This window comes from Neoarius graeffei, chromosome 2, assembly GCF_027579695.1.
Source record: "Neoarius graeffei isolate fNeoGra1 chromosome 2, fNeoGra1.pri, whole genome shotgun sequence".
In the NCBI taxonomy this organism is placed as follows: Eukaryota; Metazoa; Chordata; class Actinopteri; order Siluriformes; family Ariidae; genus Neoarius; species Neoarius graeffei.
This window is the reverse complement of record NC_083570.1, coordinates 6074641-6099982: the sequence shown is the minus strand read 5'-3', so window position 1 is coordinate 6099982 and position 25342 is coordinate 6074641. Positions and strand designations below refer to the sequence as shown.

Below are 25342 nucleotides of genomic sequence, written 5' to 3'. Positions count from 1 at the left end.
AAGTCGCCAGGTCATCACAGGGCTGACACATAGACACAGACAACCATTCACACTCACATTCACACCTACAGTCAATTTAGAGTCACCAGTTCACCTAACCTGCATGTCTTTGGACTGTGGGGGAAACCGGAGCACCCGGAGGAAACCCACGCGGACACGGGGAGAACATGCAAACTCCACACAGAAAGGCCCTCGCTGACCACGGGGCTCGAACCCGGACCTTCTTGCTGTGAGGCGACAGCGCTAACCACTACACCACCGTGCCGCCCTATTTCTAATTCATTCAGCTTATTTAAAGTTTATGTGGAAATCCTCACTCCTTATTCAGGTTGCCTGCTGACATTAGGTCACATTTGTGTTTTTTTTTTCTTTCACAGACTGGTATCAGCATACAGGGGCATTTGGAGGGCATCACACAGTGTGTTATAAACTCATCAACGAACACGTGTGGAAGGGATTTGTTCTGGAGCAGTAAGGTGGTACAGATGGGTGACAAATTAAAACCAAAATGAAGTGTCTTAGTCGTGACGCCACCTCAAGTCTCCAGAATATCTTCAGTGCTCCTTGCCAAGTCTGTGGAAGTGTATTGGAGGGATGAACTTTCCTCCACGTTATTCCCTCATTTATATACAACCTTTATTTAATCAGCTCATTTAACTGAGATCAAGATTTATTTTGTAAGAGAGACCCGAGTACAGCAGAGAGACCTCAGGGAGGGGAATCTGAAAAACTTAAGCCTTTTGGAGGATGTGTGCCTGTACTTTGTTGTCGTCCCCACCACCACCACACACACACACATTCACATACACACACACACACTTTTCAAATCAAAACTCCCCCCCCCACACTTTTCAAATCAAAACTCCTCCCAGCCAATTAACTTCAAATTCCATATTTAATTAGCTGTGTGTATATACAGAGCGATTCTGCATCTTTTTAGAATGCAGACACTGTTGAGCCTCTGTGCTGTTGGAGTGAAGGTTAATCAAAAGAAAGTTGATTCCTTTTACATTTGTATTGGGTGTGTTGTTCTGACTACAATCAGAAAAGAGTGTTGAAGTCCTCCTGAGTTAGTTTTGACAAGTTTGGAGAAGGTGAGTTGTGTTTAATAGTCGTTTTCTTTTTGTATTATGAACAAAGGAAAAGTGCCGACCTACTGCTCAGGCCAGAGGACTAAAAGCGAACTTAAAGGCGTCATGCAGTGGCGATAAAAGTCGCATTATTCTGCACCAGAATGCTTTCGAGATTCGAAATAAATTGACCGTCGATTTTTCAAAAGCTTCCCGCGGTTGTAATCGGTCCTTATTTGATCATGCCCATCACTTGAAATTTTCCGCGTTCGCAGCGCCCCCTCTCGGTCAATGGAACAGCTGCGTGACGTCATACCAGTAACCACTCGGTGCAGTTGCAATGGCGGACACACCAGAAAATAGGAGCGATGCTGAGGAAATTAGCTTTGATTTTACCGATACAGAAGAAAATGGCCCACAAGTAGAGATTTTGACAGCTGAATGTCCTGGTGGTATCCAGCCTTACAGATTTGAACCTGAGCACTCATCTTCAGAAGAAAATGAGGACAGTTCTGACGACGACAGAAACGAAGGCGGGCGACTTGAAGACTTGTTTTGGTTGGTTTCTCTGACTAAATCACTACTTATGTGTATTTTTAAAGACCATTTTCACTTGAATTAGAATGCTGTGTGATTAATCTATGATTGTGTGTAATACTGATAGCTGTAGGGGGTGAAAGTATAGCTAGAAAGATTGAATTCTAGCAACTTGACAGCTTGCGATCTCGCGAAATGCAGTGGGCCTTCTGATACAGTAGATCCCTTGATATTCCAGTTTTCATAATTTTCCTTTTATTGCAGATGATTTTAACTTGATATTCAGTATGTTATAGGCTGGGAGTATTGAGCTTTGTATTGTATTGTTTAGTAAACGTACAATCGTCAGTAATAAGTGATAATTATTAGTTAAAGGCAGCTCTGTGGCATAAATCTTTCAATTAATCTTCTGTCATCCATTTGCTAAAATTATGTGCCACATGTGTTATCAAGACAACACTTCATGTGACAAAGAAAGATATGACAAATACATAAATGTATGAAAATCATTTTGTACAATTAATGATTGATACATAGAAACACTTAACACATGTGTGTGGCAGCGGGGGCGTGGTCAAGCGCCGGTCTGTTACAGGAGGGCGGAGCCAGGGAAGGTGAGTGGCAGAATCATTACACCTGACGGTAATTAACCTGTGTTTTCCCAGTAACCGCACCCTATTTAAGGAGGCAGAGGGAGAGCAGAGAAGAGCTCATCCCGGGACTAGAACACTGTTTCGCTATCAGATTAAAACTGGCGGTTATACTGAAAAGTCTGGCAATAAAAAGGCTATTTGCATCTGAAGCGTTGTCCTGCCGTCCTCTGTGCTCCACCCACACTTCAGAGAGCTCTACAGTGGTGCCAAAACCCGGGACAAGGTGGAGCACCAACCTCGCAGCCCCATGGAATCCTCCCCGTTCGCGGACCTGGTCCATGCCCTCGCCACGGCTCAGCAAAGCCAGCACCAGGCGCTCGTCACGCTCCGAAAGGAGCAAGAGCGGCGCTTCGAAGCCCTGGTGCTGGCCCAGCAGGAAGATCGCGAGGCGTTCCGGCATCTCGCGTCGGCGGGGTCCACCAGCGCCCTGGCCTCGGGCCCGTCTCCCCTCACCGTGACCAAGATGGGCCCGAAGGACGACCCCGAGGCGTTTCTCACATTGTTCGAGCAGGTCGCCGAAGCCTCGGGGTGGCCGATGGAGCAGCGCGCGGCGCGCCTCCTCCCCATCCTGACGGGAGAGGCGCAGCTGGCCGCGCTATAACTCCCCGCCGACCGGCCTACGCGGACCTTCGCCAGGCCGTCCTCCAGCGTGTGGGGCGCACGCCAGAACAGCGCCAGCGCTTCCGCGCGCTGGAGGACGGCCCGGCGAAGGTCCGCGTAGGCCAGCCGGCGGGGAGTTATAGCGCGGCCAGCTGCGCCTCTCCCGTCAGGAGGGGGAGGAGGCGCGCCGTGCGCTGCTCCATCGGCCACCCCGAGGCTTCAGCGACCTGCTCGAACAATGTGAGAAACGCCTCGGGGTCGTCCTTCGGGCCCATCTTGGTCACGGTGAGGGGAGACGGGCCCGCGGCCGGGGCGCTGGTGGACCCCGCCGACGCGAGATGCCGGAACGCCTCGCGATCTTCCTGCTGGGCCAGCACCAGGGCTTCGAAGCGCCGCTCTTGCTCCTTTCGGAGCGTGACGAGCGCCTGGTGCTGGCTTTGCTGAGCCGTGGCGAGGGCATGGACCAGGTCCGCGAACGGGGAGGATTCCATGGGGCTGCGAGGTTGGTGCTCCACCTTGTCCCGGGTTTTGGCACCACTGTAGAGCTCTCTGAAGTGTGGGTGGAGCACAGAGGATGGCAGGACAACGCTTCAGATGCAAATAGACTTTTTATTGCCAGACTTTTCAGTATAACCGCCAGTTTTAATCTGATAGCGAAACACACACTGTGTTCTTGTCCCGGGATGAGCTCTTCTCTGCTCTCCCTCTGCCTCCTTAAATAGGGCGCGGTTACTGGGAAAACACACAAAACACAGGTTAATTACCGTCAGGTGTAATGATCCTGTCACAGACCGGTGCTTGACCACGCCCCCGCTGCCACAATGTGTTTTTAAAAAATTATTTTTTTCTTTCAATACCTAGCCATGACCTTGAAATCAGATCCATTGATTAGTCACAAATAGTGTTCAGTGTTTGTTGTTACAGCCAAACACAATACACCGATTAGGCATTTTGTATCACAGAATATTAATACATCATTTCATAGTGTTTTGAGTGTTCAAAACTATCCACGAACTGAATAAATCCACAAAATCCGCAATGTAATCAACTCTGGTAAACGCACGCCATAGAGAAAACATGGGGACAGGCCAGCATCACCCAAGGGAGGTTACTGGTATGACGTCACACATAAGTTGACCTAGTTAACGGCTGGCTGCCTAAATTTGGCTGTGCGCGTCAACTTTAAATGCTTGTAGCGGGCGCATCGTGACACTGAGATCGCAGGAAACCGAGGGGCTTGAATAACCCACCAAACCTGACATTTTGACACATGATATAGCCTGATTGCTGAAATTACTGCACGACGCCTTTAAGGGAGGTGGAATAGCTCTACAAATTTAATTAAATTCTCTATAGACACATTTTAAATGAAACTTTTCTACAAATGAATTAAATTGCATTAAATGTCCATTTTCATCCATTAGATCAGTAATATCTAAAACTATCATTCCATTCTTGTTGAAATAAAGTCTTCCGATTAATAGTAATGGTTCTATTATTCCACAAGGTTAAGTACGCTAGCATTTGTGTACATTAAATAAATAATTTTGGTGAAATTGGACAGCCTTGGCTGATTCCACGTAAAATCTTAAATTGAATAATTGATTGGTAATCAATCATATCCAGAATCAGTCGGACGTGGTTTTGAATATATCTTCCCTTCATGAAGGCTGTGTAGGTGTAATTAATGATTTTGTGTATTTAGGATTGGATAAGTGATCAATCTTTAATAATTACATGAAATCAGTCTCATTAAATTTGATGGTTAATAGTAAAATGAATCAATCCTATTGAATCGTTTAATTTGACTCATTTGAATTGAATCATAACATAGAATCAGTCTCATTTGAATCGTTTGAAGTGAATAATTCAATGAATCGAGTCAGTGAACCGAATCAGTGAATCATTTAGTGAATCAGTGAATCATTTAGTGAATCTCATCTAGTGAATCGTTCAATGAATCATTTAGTGAATCATACCATTGATCCTGGTACTTAACAATAAATTACCAGACAGCTAAAATGGTATATCATTATTGATCACTTACCATGTTACATCAATTGTCTACACCTTTCCTTGAATTCTTTGTGATTGGGCAACTTCAAAATATCGAAACAGCAGATGAATACACACAGCTTTGATAATAAATTAATTTATTATACAAAGATCAAAAATGGATAATCAGTTGGAATATATACAGTGAGGTGTGTGTGTGTGTGTCTGTGTGTGTGTGTGTGTGTGTGTTTGTGTGTGTGAATATGTTTGTGTGTGTGTGTGTGGGTGTGTATGAAAGAGAGGGAGAGAGAGAGACACAGGAATTTTCTTATCTCCAATCTTGGTATGTGTGTGTGCGTGTGGGAAGGCCCTATGGCCTAGCTAAAGTGTATTTGTTATCTGCAATCTTGGAGGAGGTGAATCCTCATGATTTAGTGAGCACGTGTTTTCTAAGTCACAAAGGAATTCCACACTCATGACATTATCAAACTCACTGAAATCTTAATAAGGTCAAAATGTATAATAAGAATGAAATTGAGGATTTTAGTAAGGAATAAGAGAGAGAGAGAGAGAGAAAGACATGCACAAACTTATGGATTAACCAATTTTAAATCAACAAACAAATGATAGAGAACCAAAATTCAGTGTATACACTTCATTTAACTTCATATAACTTCACATTAAGTGAATAACTAATTCCTAGACTTAAACTTCTGCCCAGTGCCTTTCCTTACTGCAAAGAGTCTCGTCTTCTGTCTGAAGAAATTTGAGGTGGAAGGTTGCGTGGAAGCGCTTCGGTCCACGGAGAGAGAGAGAGAGAGAGAGAGCGGTTGCTCTGAAGTTTTCTTTGAAGATCTTCATAGCTCATGAGAAGAAAGTTCTGATCAGACAGGGTTAGGATGGTCCAGCCGCTCCCAACGCCAATAAACTGCCTATTATTTGGTTGCAGTCTAGTACGTACTGAAAGAATAACTGAAAGAACTGGTTTATAACTCACTTGAGTTAAAAATCGCGTGTTTCCGAACTCTACCTTGATCAGAGGTAGACCAGAAGGGGAAACGCGCTGAAACGTGGTTTCGGACGGTCCGAGGGTGAGTGTCTCTTTTTAGGTCCGTTCCGCTCGGGATCAGACTTAGAGACAAAGGAAAACGCGGTCTTCCAAGTCTCTTGTGTGAAACCTGAGGAATGTAATGTACGTGATCCCGCCCAGGCGTGACGTAGTCAACGCGGAAGTTGGCTGGGAGTTGTAGTTCTTAGACACAAGATGGCGCATGATACCTACATTCCCCCTTTTGGTCTCAGGGGTATGACAGAGTCGTGGCACTGAGAGCACCGTACCGTATCATCGCCTTGTCCATAGTCCTTGAAGTAGACTTGTTCTGCACAGTTCATGGTGTCCTGTGAAGACTGTGTAAACTTGTGAGTTCCAGTGAGACAGTTGGAGGTAGAGGCATTTGAGCACACAATCACCATAGGCACTTGGGCATCTAATCACCATCTAACTAGATTAGGGTTACCTCAAAGTTCAAACAGTGAACGTTACATATTTTTCCAGTGAAGATTACATATATACTTCATTTCAGTGCAGGCTAAATATATACTTCATTTCAGTGAACACTATATATATATATATATATATATATATATATCCTACTCAAAGAAAATAATAAAACAAGAAAAGAGAGGAAGTGGAGTAGAGAAAAGAAGTGTTAGTGGTTAGGGTGTTAACCTAATCTTCTGGCACGGTAACGGCAACAGATGGTTTGGCCAGAAAGCGTGCACTACTATGGCCGAAGCTGTCAGGAACGCAGACCCTCTTATCCAGCTTGGCATATAGTGTCGCTATTCGTTTGTGTAGCATGCATGCGATACCAGCAGAAAAGACCCAGCCACTGAGAATAAGTCCCAAAACAATCAGACTTATGATAGATCCTAGGTCAGGTAACTCTCTGACCCGGTTTTGGGAGACTATGGTCGAAACTCCATTCTGACCTAAACTAAATTTCACCGTTTTGGTCCCTTCAACCAGCAGTTGCTGTTGGAGGGTGTTACTGATCTCAAGATCATAACCTTCAAAGGCATCTATCATCTCAATCTCTGAATCGTACCGGTCAGTACTAAGATGGTGTAGGGCGATGTCACCTATGTGAATGGTGGCTCCCTGTGGTACACTAAGGAACACCGTTTGGTTTGGGATTTTCATTCTTGTGGCTGTGTGGTGCTGGTTGTATGACATCAAGATTTCAGTTTTTGGAGTGTTAACAACCCACTGACTACCAGCTCTCTCTACTTTAGTTTCCATATCCTCGTCCTTTGCGGACATGTGACCTACACACTTTTGTTTGGGCACTTTCGCCCTCAGACCACATAGGTGATCTATAGTGTCTCTAAGAAATGGGTTACTTGGGCAGACCCAGTGGATGTCTTTAGTGGAGGTGCACATCTCTAGGTTGGGAATAAAGTAGACAGAGGGGTTGTCATCATGGTATGCTACCATGGGTGGTGTCTGTATGTGTATACGGACATTGTTTTTCCAGAAACCCACGTTGAGGACAGACTTGAGTCTATATATGTTGTTTCTCTCAATGATGGGTAAATTTAGTATGAAACCTATCTCGAAATCTTGTGGACTCACAAAAATGGGAATAGCACTGCCGAGACTATATGCCAGGTGTATTTGCGAGGAATGCATGTTAGTAGTAGTGGTGGATTATAGTATATTCTCCACCAAGCTAAGGGGTGTGAGATACGATGGGACCTTGCCACTACTCAAGGAACTGATTGAGTCACCTACTTCTCTAAGCAGGTCTTGCATTAAATCCCTTACTATTCTGACATATTTGATCTCATTCTTGATTATTTCGGCCAATTTGTCTACAGTCTGCATAGTGCTATAGATTAGATCAGTATGCATGTTAACGGTTAATATAGTTCCCTGCAGGGATTTGCCTAAGCCCTGCAGCTCTTCTTGTTGGATAAGCAGTTTCTCTCGGATCTCTGGCATTTCCTTTTGCAGAATGCTAACTTCTTTTTTCAATGTATTCAAACTGACTGTGTTGGCTGCAGAGAAACCAATAGAAAACAAGGATCCAATGGCAGATGCACCGATAAGTAAACCCCCGAGGAACCTTTTCTGACGTGTTTTACCACTCAGTTCTTCCTCAGTGACTATGAACTTTTGCAACTGTTCTAGCATATGGGTAGTGGTGCGTCTAGCGTGTACAACTACATTAGATATCTCGCCATTTGGTCCGTTATCATCGATCGAAGGTATCAGTGACTTGGTGTTTGCAGTATACGGCCCATGGGTCTAGCCGGGCGTATACTCGTTGAATGTGGATGCGACAGTTTGTAAGAAGGAGCCCCGGAGCCTCCTGCAGGACGATGCCAGCTGGGGGGGCCAGGCTCCACCACCTCACTTGACTGACTCAGTTGTAGGGTGAGGAGGATGCACAGGATTCCGAGGGAGTCCATTCTGTAACATACAGAAGGTTTTTGTTTGTTTGTTTGTTTTTTTATTTATTGGGTTGATAAATGTGATCGGGAATGTTGGTGTATGCTTAAAGATAAGTGATGCATACAAGCTAAGTAGACAGGATGGGCCTAGCTATCGTCCACCCCCTTTTGGAGTGAGGACTGTTCAAAAAGTTTGCTTTGATTATTATGGACCCATCGATATGAGAGCATTTGATTAGGTCGGGGTGTCCTAATGTGATACACGACGGGGAACGGTTTTCCCACGATCGAAAGGTCTCAACCAGGATGGTAGAAACTTCTCTGAGATTCGGGCGTAGTAGGCTTTGTGTCCTACACTCGAATCGAGATTCTTTTGGGCACCTGTAAAGGTTGACTGTAGGTGGCATTGTAGGTCGCTGACATATTGATGTGCAGTGTATGCAATTGTGACGCTCATGTCCTCTGGTTTGTATAGGAGATGCAGTGGGAGAACCATTTCTCGCCCAGTCATCATCTCAAAGAGTGTGACTTCAGTGGCACACTGAGGGGTGGACCTGATGGCCCTTAGCACCAAGGGAAGTTTCCCATCCCAAATTTTACCATGGGGGGTGACATACTTCTGCAGCATGCTCACAATGGTTTGAATGGCTCGCTCAACCTGACCAGAGAATTGAGGGTGGTGCGCGATATGGAATTTCGCCTCGACGCCTAACATTTTCCACAGCGCAGCCATTACACCAGCAGTGAAATGGGTGGCTGTGTCTGAGTCGATGGATGGAGGAAGGTTTTTCAAAGAATTGTGGCCACTAGGGGGAGTCACGATGTCGGGTGTTTCGACAACGGACTCGGTGTGCAAAGACATGAACTGAAGTTCATCGGAAATTTGATCTCGCGTGGCACTTGGTTGATCAGTGTTCGCACTAATCTCATTGCAACGAGTTGGTGCATGTTTTGTGGGATCCAATGACTGTAGGATTTTGATTTGTGTAAAGCTGACTAAGTTTATATTGCAGGGCTTGGTCGGATTGGGTCGCCTTGTGAGAGCCATGTGTCAGAGATGGTGGTGAAGACTTTAGCGCACGTGAGAGGTGCGTTTTGTGTGTTTGCCTTCGCCACCGGGGGGGCCCTACATCCTGACCCTCGCCTGCTGTTTCAGAGGGATCTCCTCCCCCTTTCACGAGATCTACTTGTGGTTCCTGGCCTAGTCATGCCAGTGGGTAGCTTTTGTCATTTTTCTCGGGCTCTTTGGTTTTATCGGTTGAGGAATTTGACTGTTCCTGTAACAGTTTCCTAAATTCAGCCAAGCAGGCCTTTAAAGAGTCCAGTTCTGAGTGGGACTCATCAGGTTGGTCCAAGCCACTGTGTTGTTCATTTCTACCTCTACGTTTAGTGTTACGGTCGGAACGCTCCTGCCATCTCTGGCCAGAGTGGGGATGACGGTCTTGCTGCCAACCGCTTTGTTCCTTATGACCCTTTTTACATGATGGGCGGTTGCCGTAGTCACTATGACCTTGCCATCGGTCTCTCCTGGCCTTACCTTGCCGATTCTCCCACTCACCTTGGTGATGGCTCGGCAAGGAACGGACTGGACCGGGATTTTTCCAGGTGGGTCCCCCTTTCGGTGCTTCACCTCCTTCTAAGGTTAGCGGGGGCTTGTCCTCACCCTGGAGGCTAAGGACTCTGGGTTCATCATCGTTTCCGTTTACGGTTTTGACAATGGTCTCCCAGGTCATTTGGGCTAGCTGCCTAGTTTCCTTCATCGAGTAGCAATTTTGCTCACACGTCAGTGTGACTTGAGTCTGCATGCTTGGGTGGAGGTTATGTAAGAAAAGGGATTTGAAGCCCCTATCTTCTTCTAAACCCGGTGCATTGCTACCCTGGAAGTAGGCGGTTCGTAGCCGTCTATAATATTCACGAGGCGCCTCAGACCGTTTCTGCCTAATTTGTATTGCACACAACGTCGCAGAGGTTTCATCCGTGTATGGCGCATATTCTTCCCGCATGTAATTGCGAAGTTTCGAATAACTATCGCGAACGTTTGGTGGTAGTGTCTCTAAAAAGGCACGGACGCTGCTACTGGAGGTCTTCCAGACCAGTTTAAGCTTCTCTCGTGTTGTGGCTCTCGGTAGGTCCATCAGGCATCGGTCAATTTCTCATAAATAATCATTTACGTTGGTTCTTTTATTATCGGGATCGAATCGCTCGATATCTTTGGCAAGTAGGTCAATTTGCCGTATGCGGAGGGCTTGGTGCGCATCTTTACGTGACCCCCTTCACTCTCCTGAGTGCTCACTATCTGAGCTACTCTGGAATTGCTCCCGTTCCGCACGAGAGTCGTAGTCTGATTCACCCAAAGGTGGATCAGGAAAGCTGTAGTGCACTGACCTAGGTGTGCTATGGGCCTGGGCTCGGGATGAGCGCAGGGCGACTCCACCCTGGCTAGACGACGACGGAGTCATGTAGTGAGTTGATGGAGGTTGGCGGGGCGCCTGGTGCTCGACCAGATAATCCTCAGTGTCCAGTTCGGACGCCTCTTCCCGCTCTAAACATTGACGCATGGTTGGGGGTCTCTCACACCCCTCGTGCCCTTCTTTAGGGTTCTGCTCCTTGGCAGCCCTTCCGGCGCCTTTCTCGGCTTTCTCTAGCCTTTTGGCAAACTCATCGAGGGAGTCCTTCAAGAGGCTACGCTCCCTAGATAAATCATTGACCTTGGCTGTCAGCTCGCCATTGCTGGTGGTCAGCCTGTCAACTTCTCCACGGAGGGATCTGATCTCTTGATCAGCATCTTGGAAGTGTAACAGGAATAGTTTACCTATTGCATCTTGGACACTGATTGTTGTTCTCTTTGGATCTCTCATTTGTGCTATTGAGTTGATTATGTTAGCTTGGCACTCATGCCTACTCATGCCCCTAATGGTTGCCCTTTCGGAGTCAGAGCAGTGAATGAGGTCTGCGATGACCTCAAAAAGAGACACATCTTGGCCGTTGTCTTCAGTCTCTGAGGCACGAGGGGATGCCATTTTACTTAGATTGGGTATTGGGTAATTAACCAATCAATGAGTCAATTATCAATTAATTATTATTAATTAACATTAACTATGTAATTAATCAATTAACAAGGTTTATTTGTTTGGAGATGTTCTCTTATCCTAAGTTATCAATAGGTTGTTAGAATTTGTGATATAGTTATCACACTCCTATTAACCGTTTTAACACACCTGGGGATAGAATCTGCTGTAACAATACTCAAGAAGTCGACAAACCAATCGCCTCACACGGGGGCACCAATTATGTAGGTGTAATTAATGATTTTGTGTATTTAGGATTGGATGTGATCAATCTTTAATAATTACATGAAATCAGTCTCATTAAATTTGAAGGTTAATAGTTAAAATGAATCAATCCTATTGAATCGTTTAATTTGACTCATTTGAATTGAATCATACCATAGAATCAGTCTCATTTGAATCGTTTGAAGTGAATCATTCAATGAATCGAGTCAGTGAACCGAATCAGTGAATCATTTAGTGAATCAGTGAATCATTTAGTGAATCTCATCTAGTGAATCGTTCAATGAATCATTTAGTGAATCATACAATTGATCCTGGTACTTAACAATAAATTACCAGACAGCTAAAATGGTATATCATTATTGATCACTTACCATGTTACATCAATTGTCTACACCTTTCCTTGAATTCTTTGCGATTGGGCAACTTCAAAATATCGAAACAGCAGATGAATACACACAGCTTTGATAATAAATTAATTTATTATACAAAGATCAAAAATGGATAATCAGTTGGAATATATACAGTGAGGTGCAGGGCCGTAACCAGGATTTTTCAAATACCGAGGTCAAGCATGGCTGACAGCACCGAAGGCCCCCCCCACAAAACTTAAATAAATAAATAACAAACCAAGGATAGATTTGGTGGTGGACACAATAATTTTAACAATTCTACAACTGTGGCACCATAACTGTGGTGTTTTATCTGACATAAAAGTAGAAAGGTAGTGAACTCTTGAACTGAGTATACATGCCTAAAGTACCAGTTACCTAAAGTATTGGCATTATTTACATTGCAGCATACACATGACAGAAAGGGTGTGAACTGCTGAATTGTAAGCTTTAGTATTACACCTTATAATAATAGTGTGTGTGCATGTGTGAGAGAGCGTGAGAGAGTTTGTGTGTTATTTGTGGGTGTCTGTATGTGTAGAGACACTCTGAGCAGTAATGTAAAGGCATCAATCTATCTGGCTGTCTTGAATTGAGATCCATTTGCATGCATTCTCTGAAACACAGTGTTCTCACCATTGCCTGTATTGTAAGTTTGGCTCACAACACATTTACTTTAATAATTCTAAAACTGTGCCATCAGAACTGTGGAGTTTTGTCTGACATAAAAGTCAAAACTGAACTGAACTGAGTGTATTGCTCAGCTACCTGAAGTATTGGCAGGGCCGGCTCTAGGTCTTTGGCTGCCCTAGGCGAGATTGAGTTTTGGCGCCGCCCCCCCCCCCAAGAAAAAAAACCCCTCTAATAACATCTAAATAACACTTTAATCTAATCACTCTATTCTATTACTATTAAACAATGTACGGTGCATGGACAATAAACAAGAAGTCATTTTTATCTTTTTCATTATTGTTATTATTGTTATCATTATTAACATAAAGTGTCACAAAGTAAAATGACCACACAAATTCAATACATATCTCCATATAATGGGCAAAAACTCTTCCGCACCCTGTTCAAAGTGTAGTGCATGGACAATAAACAAGAAATTATTTTTAGTTTCTTTTTTGCTATTAAAAGTTGTCATCTCGGAAGAATTAACAAATTAAATGAATAAAAAATTCTACAATTCTAAATTGTGCAAACTTAATCACCCTGTTAGGACATCAATGGGCTGTATTTTCAAACAAAAGTGCTATTATGGGTACTTTGTTATTGAAGTAACATTACAATGGGACCCGTCTGGTCTTCCTAATGGCAAATTAATATCATCAAATGATATTTCTCTTGAGATTTCTTGGTTGATGCTCATCAGAGCAAGCCCATTCAGACGTTCTTGACTCATTGTTGACCTTAAGTACGTCTTCAGCAGTTTTAATTTTGAAAAGCTTCTTTCAGCAGAAGCTACTGTCACAGGTAGTGTAACAGCAGAGGTAAGGAGTGTGTATTTCTACATCCCCAGCCACATCAGAGGTGTTGTAAAAAAGGTTTTCAACCTTTCATGAGCCAGGGCGCACTTTTTTCAATGAAAAAATCTCAAGGCACATCACCAATAGAAAATGTTGACTGAAACTAAAACGCTGTTGCCAATATTTACAATATACAGTCATTCTATAATTTTCCATGGTACACTTGGTGATTTCTCATGGCACACTAGTGTTCCGCGGTACTAGAGTTCGGCAGCACAGTGGTTGAAAACACTGTACACCACTGATGCACTTGGTAACATCTCCATTCAATAACTCAATCCCTCCTTTTTGGTGGGGTTTTGGTCGCCCTTGGCGCCCCTGGGCACACTTTGCACTCTAGGCAATTGCCTCGGTCGCCTGTAGCAATCGCCGGTGCTGCCACCCCGCTTTTCTTGACAAATCACACCCTGACTACATGCTTTGCTGTACAATTAAATTAGGCTAAGACATTATAATGCTGACTTGTTTTCAGAATAGTGGAAGTCATAATTTTTCTCCCCCCGTTTCTGCGCCCCTGGATGGACGCAGCACCCTTAGCATTTGCCTATATTGCCTATGCCACGGGCCGGCTCTGAGTATTGGCATTATTTACATTTCATTATCTTAAATTACATTAGAATGTAGGGCTATTAGTTCTGTGTGAAGACTATGTACATTAGAGAGAGTGTGTGAGAGTGTATTATTTGTGTGTGTGTGTGTCTGTGTGAGTGAGTGAGAGAGAAAGAGAGAGTTATGAGAGAAAGAGAGAGAGTTACTCGAACAAGCCCGTTTACTCAGCCCTGCACAGGGCTGCCTGTGACAACGTAGTTTTGAATGTTTCTCGAAATGCTAACTAAAATGTAATAGGCAATGACAATGAAACGTTTCCCCTTGGAAAGTTGGCATGACACCACTGAACGGTCTGCCACTGCACTGACAATATTTTCTCACCTTCCCTCCTTCTCGTTCCCTGCTCTTCTGTTGGCTGTCCAAACCTTAATTTAGTTTGTTGCAACGTTTTCATTTTGCACTCAGGTAAAGCCCTATAATGCGATGTGACTCTAAATTTAAGCATATTACTAAGCGGAGGAAAATAAACTAACCAGGATTCCCTCAGTAGCGGCGAGCGAACAGGGAAGAGCCCAGCGCCGAATCCCCCGTCCCGGAGCGAGCGCGGGGAAATGTGGCGTACAGAAGCCCGCATCTCCCGGCGCTTAGCCTATGTTAGGTTAGGTAGGCATATGTGATAGAGCGTAGACTACACCCTGCCCGTTTTATCCAAAACCCAACTTCCCCGGCCGACACTAGTATAGGCTACGTCGCGTGACGCTGCGTTAGACACGGCAGCGATAGAGATAGAGGCTGAGAGATTTCAGATGACATTAGACAAATGTGAATTTTATTGGGGGGAAATACAGATGACATGTGGATGCGGACGCTGCGTTTTACATTGATCACTGCTCGAATTCAGCGTAGACCAATTTCAAATTTCTGAAAAAAATACTGAGGACATGATCTCGGTGTCCTCAATGGTAGTTACGGCCATGGTGAGGTGTGTGTGTGTGTGTGTGTGTGTGTGTGTGTGTGTGTGTGTGTGTGAATATGTGTGTGTGTGGGTGTGTATGAAAGAGAGGGAGAGAGAGAGACACAGGAATTTTCTTATCTCCAATCTTGGTATGTGTGTGTGCGTGTGGGAAGGCCCTATGGCCGAGCTAAAGTGTGTTTATTATCTGCAATCTTGGAGGAGGTGAATCCTCATGATTTAGTGAGCACGTGTTTTCTAAGTCACAAAGGAATTCAACACTCATAACATTATCAAACTCACTGAAATCTTAATAAGGTCAAAATGTATAATAAGAATGAAATTGAGGATTTTAGTAAGGAATAAGAGAGAGAGAGAGAAAGACATGCACAAACTTATGGATTAACCAATTTTAAATCAACAAACAAATGATAGAGAACCAAAATTCAGTGTATACACTTCATTTAACTTCATATAACTTCACATTAAGTGAATAACTAATTCCTAGACTTAAACTTCTGCCCAGTGCCTTTCCTTACTGCAAAGAGTCTCGTCTTCTGTCTGAAGAAATTCGAGGCGGAAGGTTGCGTGGAAGCGCTTTGGTCCACGGAGAGAGAGAGAGAGAGCGGTTGCTCTGAAGTTTTCTTTGAAGATCTTTGTAACTCGTGAGAAGAAAGTTCTGATCAGACAGGGTTAGGACGGTCCAGCCGCTCCCAACGCCAATAAACTGCCTATTATTTGGTTGCAGTCTAGTACGTACTGAAAGAATAACTGAAAGAACCGGTTTATAACTCACTTGAGTTAAAAATCGCATGTTTCCGAACTCTACCTTGATCAGAGGCAGACCAGAAGGGGAAACGCGCTGAAATGTGGTTTCGGACGGTCCGAGGGTGAGTGTCTCTTTTTAGGTCCGTTCCACTCGGGATCAGACTTAGAGACAAAGGAAAACGCAGTCTTCCAAGTCTCTTGTGTGAAACCTGAGGAATGTAATGTACGTGATCCCGCCCAGGCATGACATAGTCAACGCGGAAGTTGGCTGGGAGTTGTAGTTCTTAGACACAAGATGGCGCATGATACCTACCGGTACAGCTGATTGATATTCGTCTACAAGTTTTACAAGTACACGCTTTAGACGATTAGCAGATACTAAGGCAAGTAATTTATAATCATTGCATAGTAAGGTTATAGGTCTCCAATTGTCTAGCAACAAGAAGTCTTTTTTGGGTTTTGGTAGCAAGGTTATTAAGCCTGTCTTCATCATCGGGGATAAACATCCTTTGTGAATGCATTCTAAAAATGCTCTATATAATAATTTTTTTTAATATCCACCGAAAAGTATTTTAAACATTCAGATGTTAAGCCATCGATTCCTGGTGATTTACCATTTTTGATTTGTTTTAATGCAGTTTCAATTTCTGTAATAGTTCATTCCTCATCAAGTGTATGTTTGTCTTCATCCATTTTTTTGATGTCATCATTGATGGGATAAAATAAGACGTCACATTCTGATTTATTAAATTTAAGTTACAATAAAAGAGCCAAATTCCATCCTGTGCTCATTTCTGATCTTCTATTATATTATCATTGGTCATAAGCTTGCTCATTTTTTTCTGAGTTTGTCTTTGTTTTTCAAATCCAAAGAAATACGATGAACTTTTTTCACCCTGTTCGATCCATCCAGCTCTTGATCGAGTGGAAGCTCCATTTGCCTTTATTGTGTACATTTCATCTAGTTGAGACTGCAGTGACTGTAATTCTGAAATGTTTTCGAAGGATAGTTGTGTGTTATTTACTAATGTATTAATTTTATCAATCAGATCCTTTTGTTCTTGTCTCCTTGTACGTGAAAGTTTTTTACACATGCCAATTACTATTTGTTTGAGCTTAAACTTAAACCATTCCCATTTACTCCTATCAGACATGTCTAACTCTTCAACCTCCAAAATAAGAGACTTCACCTGATCACAAAATTCACCGTTCTGTAATAAGTTGTGATTAAATTTCCAAATATTAGGAAGGATCTTATGTTGCTTAGACGTGAATAGATTTAGACTAATCGTACAATGGTCTGTGAGCGGAGAGGCTGAAATTTCACAATCTAAAATATCATTATACAGCTCACAAGAGATAAGCCAGTAATCTAGTCTCGAACACTGACTGTTTCCTGCAGCATTAAACCATGTATACTGAATACAAGTTGGGTTTGATGACCTCCAAAAATCAATTACATTCATTGTTGTTCATACATTCAGTATAATGTGGCTGTAAACAGGTTGTGGATTCCTGTGAGGTGTTCGATCTAACCATGAATCAGGGGCTATGTTAAAGTCTCCACCCATTATCACTTTTTCTGAAGTATGTGATGTTTTCCATTCGTTAACAAGTTTACTTCATTCCTCTGTTATGATTTTGGGTACAAATAAGGTTCATTTGGTTGTGCTTAGAACTGTGATATTGGTGAATTGCTCCTCGAGGGAACAAAAGAGTCAACCTGTTGTAATAATAGGATTAAATAGGTGCAGTTCAATAACCATTTAACTTTAAAGATAATCGTTTACAGACCAGTCTAAAACATAGAAATCAGATTAAAATTCAAAAGGAGAGAGATAACTTTATAAATTCATCCATCTTAGGTAGATTATCTAACTGAATTATACTTCATTTCAGTGAGACAACTTTGTGTGAGAAGAGTGAGTTGGTACTCTCTATTGCCTGCAGGAATTTGAGACGGTATGTTTTCATTTCTGTATGTTCTGTTCAGTAAAGTGCTGCCATTTCCATTTGCAATCCCTGGTTTCTGGTCGAACTCTCACTTGTCTTCCCCACTCTAATAGAACCTAGAACTGGTCCAGTAGCTTCTCGAGTATCGGGGAATTGATCGCGGTGCTACACAGGCACTTACGGATGTATGTGCAGGGGAGAGTGGGAGAAGCAAACTGGGAACAAAGCCAAATCACAGGATGAGAATTGTAGTAAAAATACAGGCAAGGGTCGGTCGATTGGCAAACAGAGCAATGTAGGCAGGACGAGGGAACGAGGTAGAGAAAATGAGAACAGGGGTGGAAATAACTAGAAAGCAGGCAGAAGGTAACCGGCTCGGTACGACAGGAGTGAACACTGAACAATACTTTGCAACTCGGGAGAGTGTGAGAGAGGCTTAAGTAACTGGGCTGATGACTCAAACGAGAGAGAGGTGTAATTAATAAGCAGGTGATAGAGGGCGCTGTGGTTCTTGGGAGTTGTAGTTTTGAGAAGCCATGTTTATTGTCTGTTTCAAGCTGTCGCTCCCAACGCCATTACTGACAGCAGGCACTTACGGATGCAAGCACAGGGGAGAACGGGGGTGTCGCAAACTGCAGGCTGAGGCAAATACGAAGAGCGAGAATCATAGTCAGGAGCAGGCAGAGGTCATTCGAATGGCAAACTGAGCAACATAGGGAAAACAGTAAGACAAAGTCGCGCCTAAACGCAAACACTGGTTAATACAGGTAATCAGGCAGAAATCAAATGGCTCGGTAAAGCTGGGCACAGAACGATAAACAATACTTCGCACTGGCAGTCTGTGAGAGCTGAGTGTATATAGGCGAGGTGATCACTGATGAATGGGAGACAGGTGATGTAATTATAAGTCGGGTGATAGAAGGCACTGTGACTCTTGGGGACTGTAGTCCGGATTGGCCATGTTTGGAGGCTGCTCTGAAATCATGTTTTCAGTGCCATTACTGACACTCCTCTGCGACCCATTCCCGACAGTCAGTTAATTTGCGTAATCTTTTCATCAAATACTATTTTCATTATTATTTGCTTTATTTTGAAAGGACATTTGTGTTTTATAGTTGCTTACCCCTAGCTGTCTGTCTCTTTGTAAATATGTTCTCTGCCACGTCCGTTACAGTCAGGTGTTGGTTGAAATGTTCACGAACTCGTCTGACCAGATTACAATCCTGAATGATGACAAATAGTCTTCAGCGTGACACAAAACATGTAGTAAATTCTAACAAAATCCTTTTGAGGAAGACAAATTTTGAAATAAAAGTTTAAATCCAATCACGAACTGAAGCAGCAAAGTTGACAACCCCAAATCAGAAATCGTTTGGACAGTATGTAGAAGTTGAAATCAAAACTGAAAACAGTGAGTTGTAAATAATCATTGACCTGTATCACAATCAGAACAAAACAAGAACACACTATTTAATATTTTACTTCATGAATTTTATTGTTTTTGTATTTTTGTAAATAAACAGGTATTTCACTTTTGATGCTTGCAAAATGTTTCAGAAGAAGTTGGCACAGTAAAGAATTTACCATTTTATAAGGTTTCCGTTCCTTCTCACAACACTGAAAATGTGTTTCAGGATTGAAGACACCAAGTGATGAAGAATCAACTGATTTCAACTTTCATAAAATCTCATGAAATTAATCCTAATCAGTGCAGCTACATGGGTTATATTTCTGCACTGAAGGGAGATGAAATGGTTAATAGAGGAGTGTTCATGATCTCGCTGTGTTTGTGTTCCTCCTCTCTCTCTCTCTTAGTTCAGGAAAATGGCCGAGGCCAGTATTTCAGTAGATCAGCTTTCTGTGGACCAGTTCATGTGTCCAGTGTGTCTGGATCTCCTGAAGGATCCAGTGCCTATCTCCTGTGGTCACAGTTTCTATAAGGTGTGTATTAATGGCTGCTGGGATCAGGAGGATCAGAAGGGCGTCTACAGCTGTCCTCAGTGCAGAGACACTTTCACTACAAGGCCTGTTCTACGCAGAAACAACATGCTGGTTGAAGTGGTGGAGAAGCTGAAGAAGACTGAAGTCCAAGCTGCTTCTCCTGCTCACTGTTACGCTGGACCTGGAGATGTGGAGTGTGGTTTCTGCACCGGGAGAAAACACAAAGCCGCCAAGTCCTGTCTGATGTGTTTGGCTTCATTTTGTGAAACTCATCTGAAACCTCGAATTGAATAGAATCAAGAATATATTTATTGTCATTGTAAATAAATACAATGAAATTAAATGCAATCCTTGCTGCAAGAAAAAAGTGCATCTAAAAACCTGTGAAAATAATTCAAGAAGATAAACTAATAAATATAAAAGAATTAAAAAAAGTTATTTAAAACAGCAGTCATCACTTGCAAACGTTCACTTCCTATGGTGTGGAAGGCATTGCACGATCCCATATTTTATTATTTGTATTATTGATTGTACAGGTTTGCTTTATTTAATGCCCTTATGGCACTGGCATAGAAACTGTTCCTAATCCTGTTTGTCCAAGTTGTTAATGACCTGTAACATCTGCCCAAAGGCAGCAGTTCAAACACAGAGTGTCCGGGGTGAGATGGGTCCCTGAGAATGTTTTGTGTTTTTTTTTTTTAATACTACGGGAACTGCACAGATCCTCCAGAGAGGGGAGAGGGCAGCCGATGATCTTCTGGGCCATAGTGACGACCCTCTGGAGTGCTTTCCTGTCTCCTACTGTGCAACTCGTAAACCACACCCAGAAACAGTAAGTCAATATGATCTCAGTGGAGCAACGGTAGAAGGACACCAGTAGTTTTTGTGAGAGATGGTAGTTCCTGAGCACTCTCAGGAAATACAGTCTCTGCTGTGCCTTTTTGATAACAATTGGCGCTCCAGGTCAGGTTGTCCTGAATGTGGACCCCCAGAAACCGAAATTCTGAGACCCTCTCCACACAGTTCCCACTAATAAATGGTCAGAATGTTCATTTTCTTCCTTCGACAGTTTGCGATCAGCTCCTTAGTCTTGGTGGTGTTTAAGACCAGGTTGTTATTTGTACATCAATCCGACAGCTGCTCCACCTCATCTCAGTATGCGGACTCATCTCCCCCGGAGATGAGCCCCACCACAGTGGTATCATCAGCAAACTTGATGATGCTGTTACTGGAGTGGGCAGGGATGCAGTTGTGGGTGTAGAGGGTGTAGAATAGGGGGCTCAGCACACAGCCCTGAGGGGAGCCAGTGCTGATGCTGATGAATGTACTTTGAACGGACATCAACATGGAACCAGTTTGCTCGTACTGTATAAAAAGCTGAAGGTATTTTATTTGTCCTCAGGGTGAGTTAAAGAAGGAGAAGATTCATGATTAATTAAAAAAAAACCTCAGTCAATTAGAGAGTAACACAACAGAAAATGCTACAGTGGTGCTTGAAAGTTTGTGAACCCTTTAGAATTTTCTATATTTCTGCATAAATATGACCTAAAACATCATCAGATTTTCACACAAGTCCTAAAAGTAGATAAAGAGAACCCAGTTAAACAAATGGGACAAAAATATTAAACTTGGTCATTTATTTATTGAAGAAAACGATCCAATATTACATATCTGTGAGTGGCAAAAGTATATGAACCTTTGCTTTCAGTATCTGGTGTGACCCCCTTGTGCAGCAATAACTGCAACTAAATGTTTCCGGTAACTGTTGATCAGTCCTGCACACCGATTTGGAGGAATTTTAGCCTGTTCCTCCATACAGAACAGCTTCAACTCTGGGATGTTGGTGGGTTTCCTTACATGAGCTGCTCGCTTCAGGTCCTTCCACAACATTTCCATTGGATTAAGGTCAGGACTTTGACTTGGCTATTCCAAAACATTAACTTTATTCTTCTTTGGTAGAATGATTTGTATGCTTAGGGTTATTGTCTTGCTGCATGATCCACCTTCTCTTGAGATTCAGTTCATGGACAGATGTCCTGACATCTTCCTTTAGAATTCGCTGGTATAATTCAGAATTCATTGTTCCATCAATGATGGCAAGCCGTCCTGGCCCAGATGCAGCAAAAAAGGCCCAAACCATGAAACGACCACCACCATGTTTCACAGATGGGATAAGGTTCTTATGCTGGAATGCAGTGTTTTCCTTTCTCCAAACATAACGCTTCTCATTTAAACCAAAAAGTTCTATTTTGGTCTCATCCATCCACAAAACATTTTTCCAACAGCCTTCTGGCTTGTCCACATGATAAAGATTGAATAGCTTTTGAGGAATATATACAGTAGTCAAACTAGACGATGTAAATAGAATAAACTTATGCAAATTTAGGTGTGGTAACCATCAGTTGCCAATAGGTGAAGGTAGATATTTACCCAATCAAGACAGAAAACCTTGCACTGTGTGTGAACAGGGTGATGGATTCCATTATATACTCATATGTCCTTATTTTAATGTGGAAAGAACTCATTTCTTAAAAAGATACTTTTACACAAGACCAAATGTGTTTAAACTGAATCAGTTATTCAACTCTTGAAATGTGCAGGAATTGCATAAGTTAGCCCGTTTCATCAGGGTAATAATTTCACGTTTTTAAAAATCAAAATTTGTAGTTACTGTAGTACACGTAGATATCTTGCTATTTAGTGTTCACTTGTTGCATGTTGGCAAAAATTGTAGTTAGAATTTTTGTTTGTTTCCATGTTAAAATTGTATTGAATCACAAATTTGTTGTATGTTAGAAAACATCAAATGTAATTACAAAACCTTTTTTTATCTTCTTTCAGTCCAACTGATTGTCATTTTGTAAAAAAATATTCATCATGTTTTATGAATGTGTATGTTTCTGTAATGTCATACCTACTGAAGGGGTCGTAGATATCAATAAAATTAATTGTCATTGTCATTATTAGCAATAAACAATGCAAAATCAATAAAATACAGTTTTCCTTCCTGACAGCTGCGTCCTCCTCACTTTTAAAATGGCTCCAACATTCTTTAGGGATGCAGATCAGTTTAAAGATGTCACGAGGAAAAAGCTGTTCAAGTGAAACAATTGTAATTTATCAACAAGGCTGAAAGTTGTGCTTGAGGTGTCAGTAGGTGGAAAAGTCCAGAAAATTAAGATCCATTCTGTGAGTATTTCATGAAATTAATCCTAATCAGTGCAGCTACATGGGTTATATTGCTGCACTGAAGGGAGATGAAATGGTTAATAGAGGAGTGTTCATGATCTCTCTGTGTTTGTGCTCCTCCTCTGTCTATCACTCTCTCTTTCACACACAGAATGAGGAAGTAACTCATCATTTCGGAGAAAACAAACTGATCTCTCTCTCTCTCTTTCTCGGTGTGATTTCAGGAAAATGGCTGAGGCCAGTATTTCAGTAGATCAGCTTTCTCAGGACCAGTTCATGTGTCCAGTGTGTCTGAATGTCCTGAAGGATCCGGTGACTATCTCCTGTGGTCACAGTTTCTGTAAGGTGTGTATTAATGGCTGCTGGGATCAGGAGGATCAGAAGGGCGTCTACAGCTGTCCTCAGTGCAGAGACACTTTCACGACAAGGCCTGTTCTATGCAGAAACAACATGCTGGATGAAGTGGTGGAGAAACTGAAGAAGACTGAAGTCCAAGCCGCTTCTCCTGCTCACTGTTACGCTGGACCTGGAGATGTGGAGTGTGATTTCTGCACCGGGAGAAAACACAAAGCCGTCAAGTCCTGTCTGATGTGTTTGGCTTCATTTTGTGAAACTCATCTGAAAACTCACTATGAAGTTTCTTCATGGAAAAAACACACATTAATTGAAGCCTCAGCAAAACTCCAAGAGAAGATCTGCTCTGAACATAACAAGCTGATTGAGATCTACTGTCGTACTGATCAAATATGTATTTGCTCTTTGTGCATGTTGGAGAAACATAAAGACCATGACGCTGTTTCAGTTGCAGCAGAAAGAGCTGAGAAACAGGTGAGAACTAGAAATCTTTCCAGAATTAAATCATCTTAATTATAGTTTCCCATCTAGAAACAGGTGCTTTAGTCAGTGATATGATTTGAACTTTAACTTCAATGTGTGTCTCAATCAGAAGGATTCTGTAAAAGCTGATTAAAATTGTCTGTGTTCTGGTGAACAGAGTGTTAAATTGATCTTCAGTGATGGTCGTAATCTGGTTCGGGGTGGGTTTCCTGATAACGTTGCCCTTTAGACCTAAAGAGAGAGTTGAGAGACCCTCTTAAGGAACGAACGTTGTCTCTGTATGTGGTTTTCCAGAACTCACTCATAAGAAGGAGTCTAAAGAGCAACAGGATGAAGAGCATCTTTGCAGTTGGTGTCCCCGATATAGGCATTAGTAGCTGCTAAAGGCAATCGTACTGTCGTTGCTGAAGGCATTATTAGTTGCTAAATCCAGTTGATAAGGTCACATGGTGCTCATTTTGAACCAAAATCTAATGAAATATAAAGTGTTTAAAATAAGATAATATATAGTATCATCTGGAAGCATTACATATATAATGTGGTAATTAATTAATGAAACTATTTTATTTTTTGGCAATGTTTTTTTCTTCCAAGTGTGTTTTTAATGAAATGAACAAACATTCACATGAAAATATGAACAAATAATAAACTAAATAATGAGGTAAATGTGTTCCCCGTGCTCGCTCATTTCACTGTTACCCCCTGATCATGCAGTCAGGATTATTTCAGCTGTTCTCCACAGTGCAGAGTGGGCCATGTCTCCCTTATAAGTGCACAGAGAGAGAGAGAGAGAGAGAGAGAGAGAGGTTTTGGTCTGTGTGTAGTGTGTACCGAAGGAGGTTTAATATATATAGTCAACCTTATATGGAAGGAGGTCAATTAAACCTTCTTAGGTACACACTACACACACATCAAAACCTCTCTCTCTCTCACACACACACACACACACACACACACACCATTAGAAGTGCAGAAATGTGTCTCATTTATAACACTAAATTAGTTAATCACTCGCCTAATGGAGCTAAATTTGATTAAAATATAGTGATATAAATGTGACATTCTGATATCCATACGTAATTCCATAACATACTGAAATATATTCATCGTGTTTTGTGTATATTTATTTAATATTTAACAGAGCTGGACAAAGAACCCAACTTTATTACTTAAGTCAAAGTACAGATCCCACTGGGCAAATGTTACTCCGATACAAGTGAAAGTTGGACAGTCAAATTTTTTACTTCAGTTAAAGTACTGCAGTATTTGCTTTTAAAAATCCTTAAGCATTAAAAGTACATTTTCTGTCAATGCATTGTTGTATTATAGCCACAACGCTTACAAAACCTAATGCCTCTGAAACACCTGACTGGATTTACTGACTAACTTGTAGAACCTGTAGAATAAACGCCTGGTAGAATGTTACAAAATGAAACACAACTGAACTGAAAAAGACCCATTGTCATTTTTTTTATTGTAACCCTCCTCCCCACCGCCACAAAGCAGCATGGTAGTGTTCTGACCCAGCTCTGGCAGTGTGTGCACACATGTATGTGTGTGTTAATCAGGAAGACAGTGGAACAGCTGTAAATGCAGCTTGCTCAGAAAATAAAAAGGACAATCCAACCTGA

At 42.3% G+C, this 25342-nt stretch overlaps 4 protein-coding genes across 4 annotated transcripts in view; 3 read left to right on the top strand and 1 right to left on the bottom strand.

Annotated features, from left to right (window-relative positions):
* The window catches only part of LOC132878120 (E3 ubiquitin/ISG15 ligase TRIM25-like), a 40572-nt gene extending 19244 nt beyond the window's left edge, over nt 1-21328 (top strand). Inside the window, exon 2 of the mRNA XM_060913642.1 lies at nt 20407-21328. Coding sequence (XP_060769625.1) covers nt 20407-20565 — 159 coding nt within the window. The 3' untranslated portion in view covers nt 20566-21328. The remainder of the gene's footprint in view (nt 1-20406) is intronic.
* Nucleotides 1-25342, bottom strand: part of LOC132878072 (tripartite motif-containing protein 16-like) — a 104500-nt gene that overhangs the window by 39190 nt on the left and 39968 nt on the right. The window lies entirely within an intron of this gene.
* Nucleotides 1-25342, top strand: part of LOC132878569 (stonustoxin subunit beta-like) — an 82006-nt gene that overhangs the window by 48431 nt on the left and 8233 nt on the right. The window lies entirely within an intron of this gene.
* LOC132878256 (E3 ubiquitin/ISG15 ligase TRIM25-like) lies at nt 23027-23763 on the top strand. Its single transcript, XM_060913653.1, has one exon. The coding sequence runs from the start codon at nt 23103-23105 to the stop codon at nt 23739-23741; it is 639 nt and encodes a 212-aa protein (XP_060769636.1). The 5' UTR covers nt 23027-23102; the 3' UTR covers nt 23742-23763.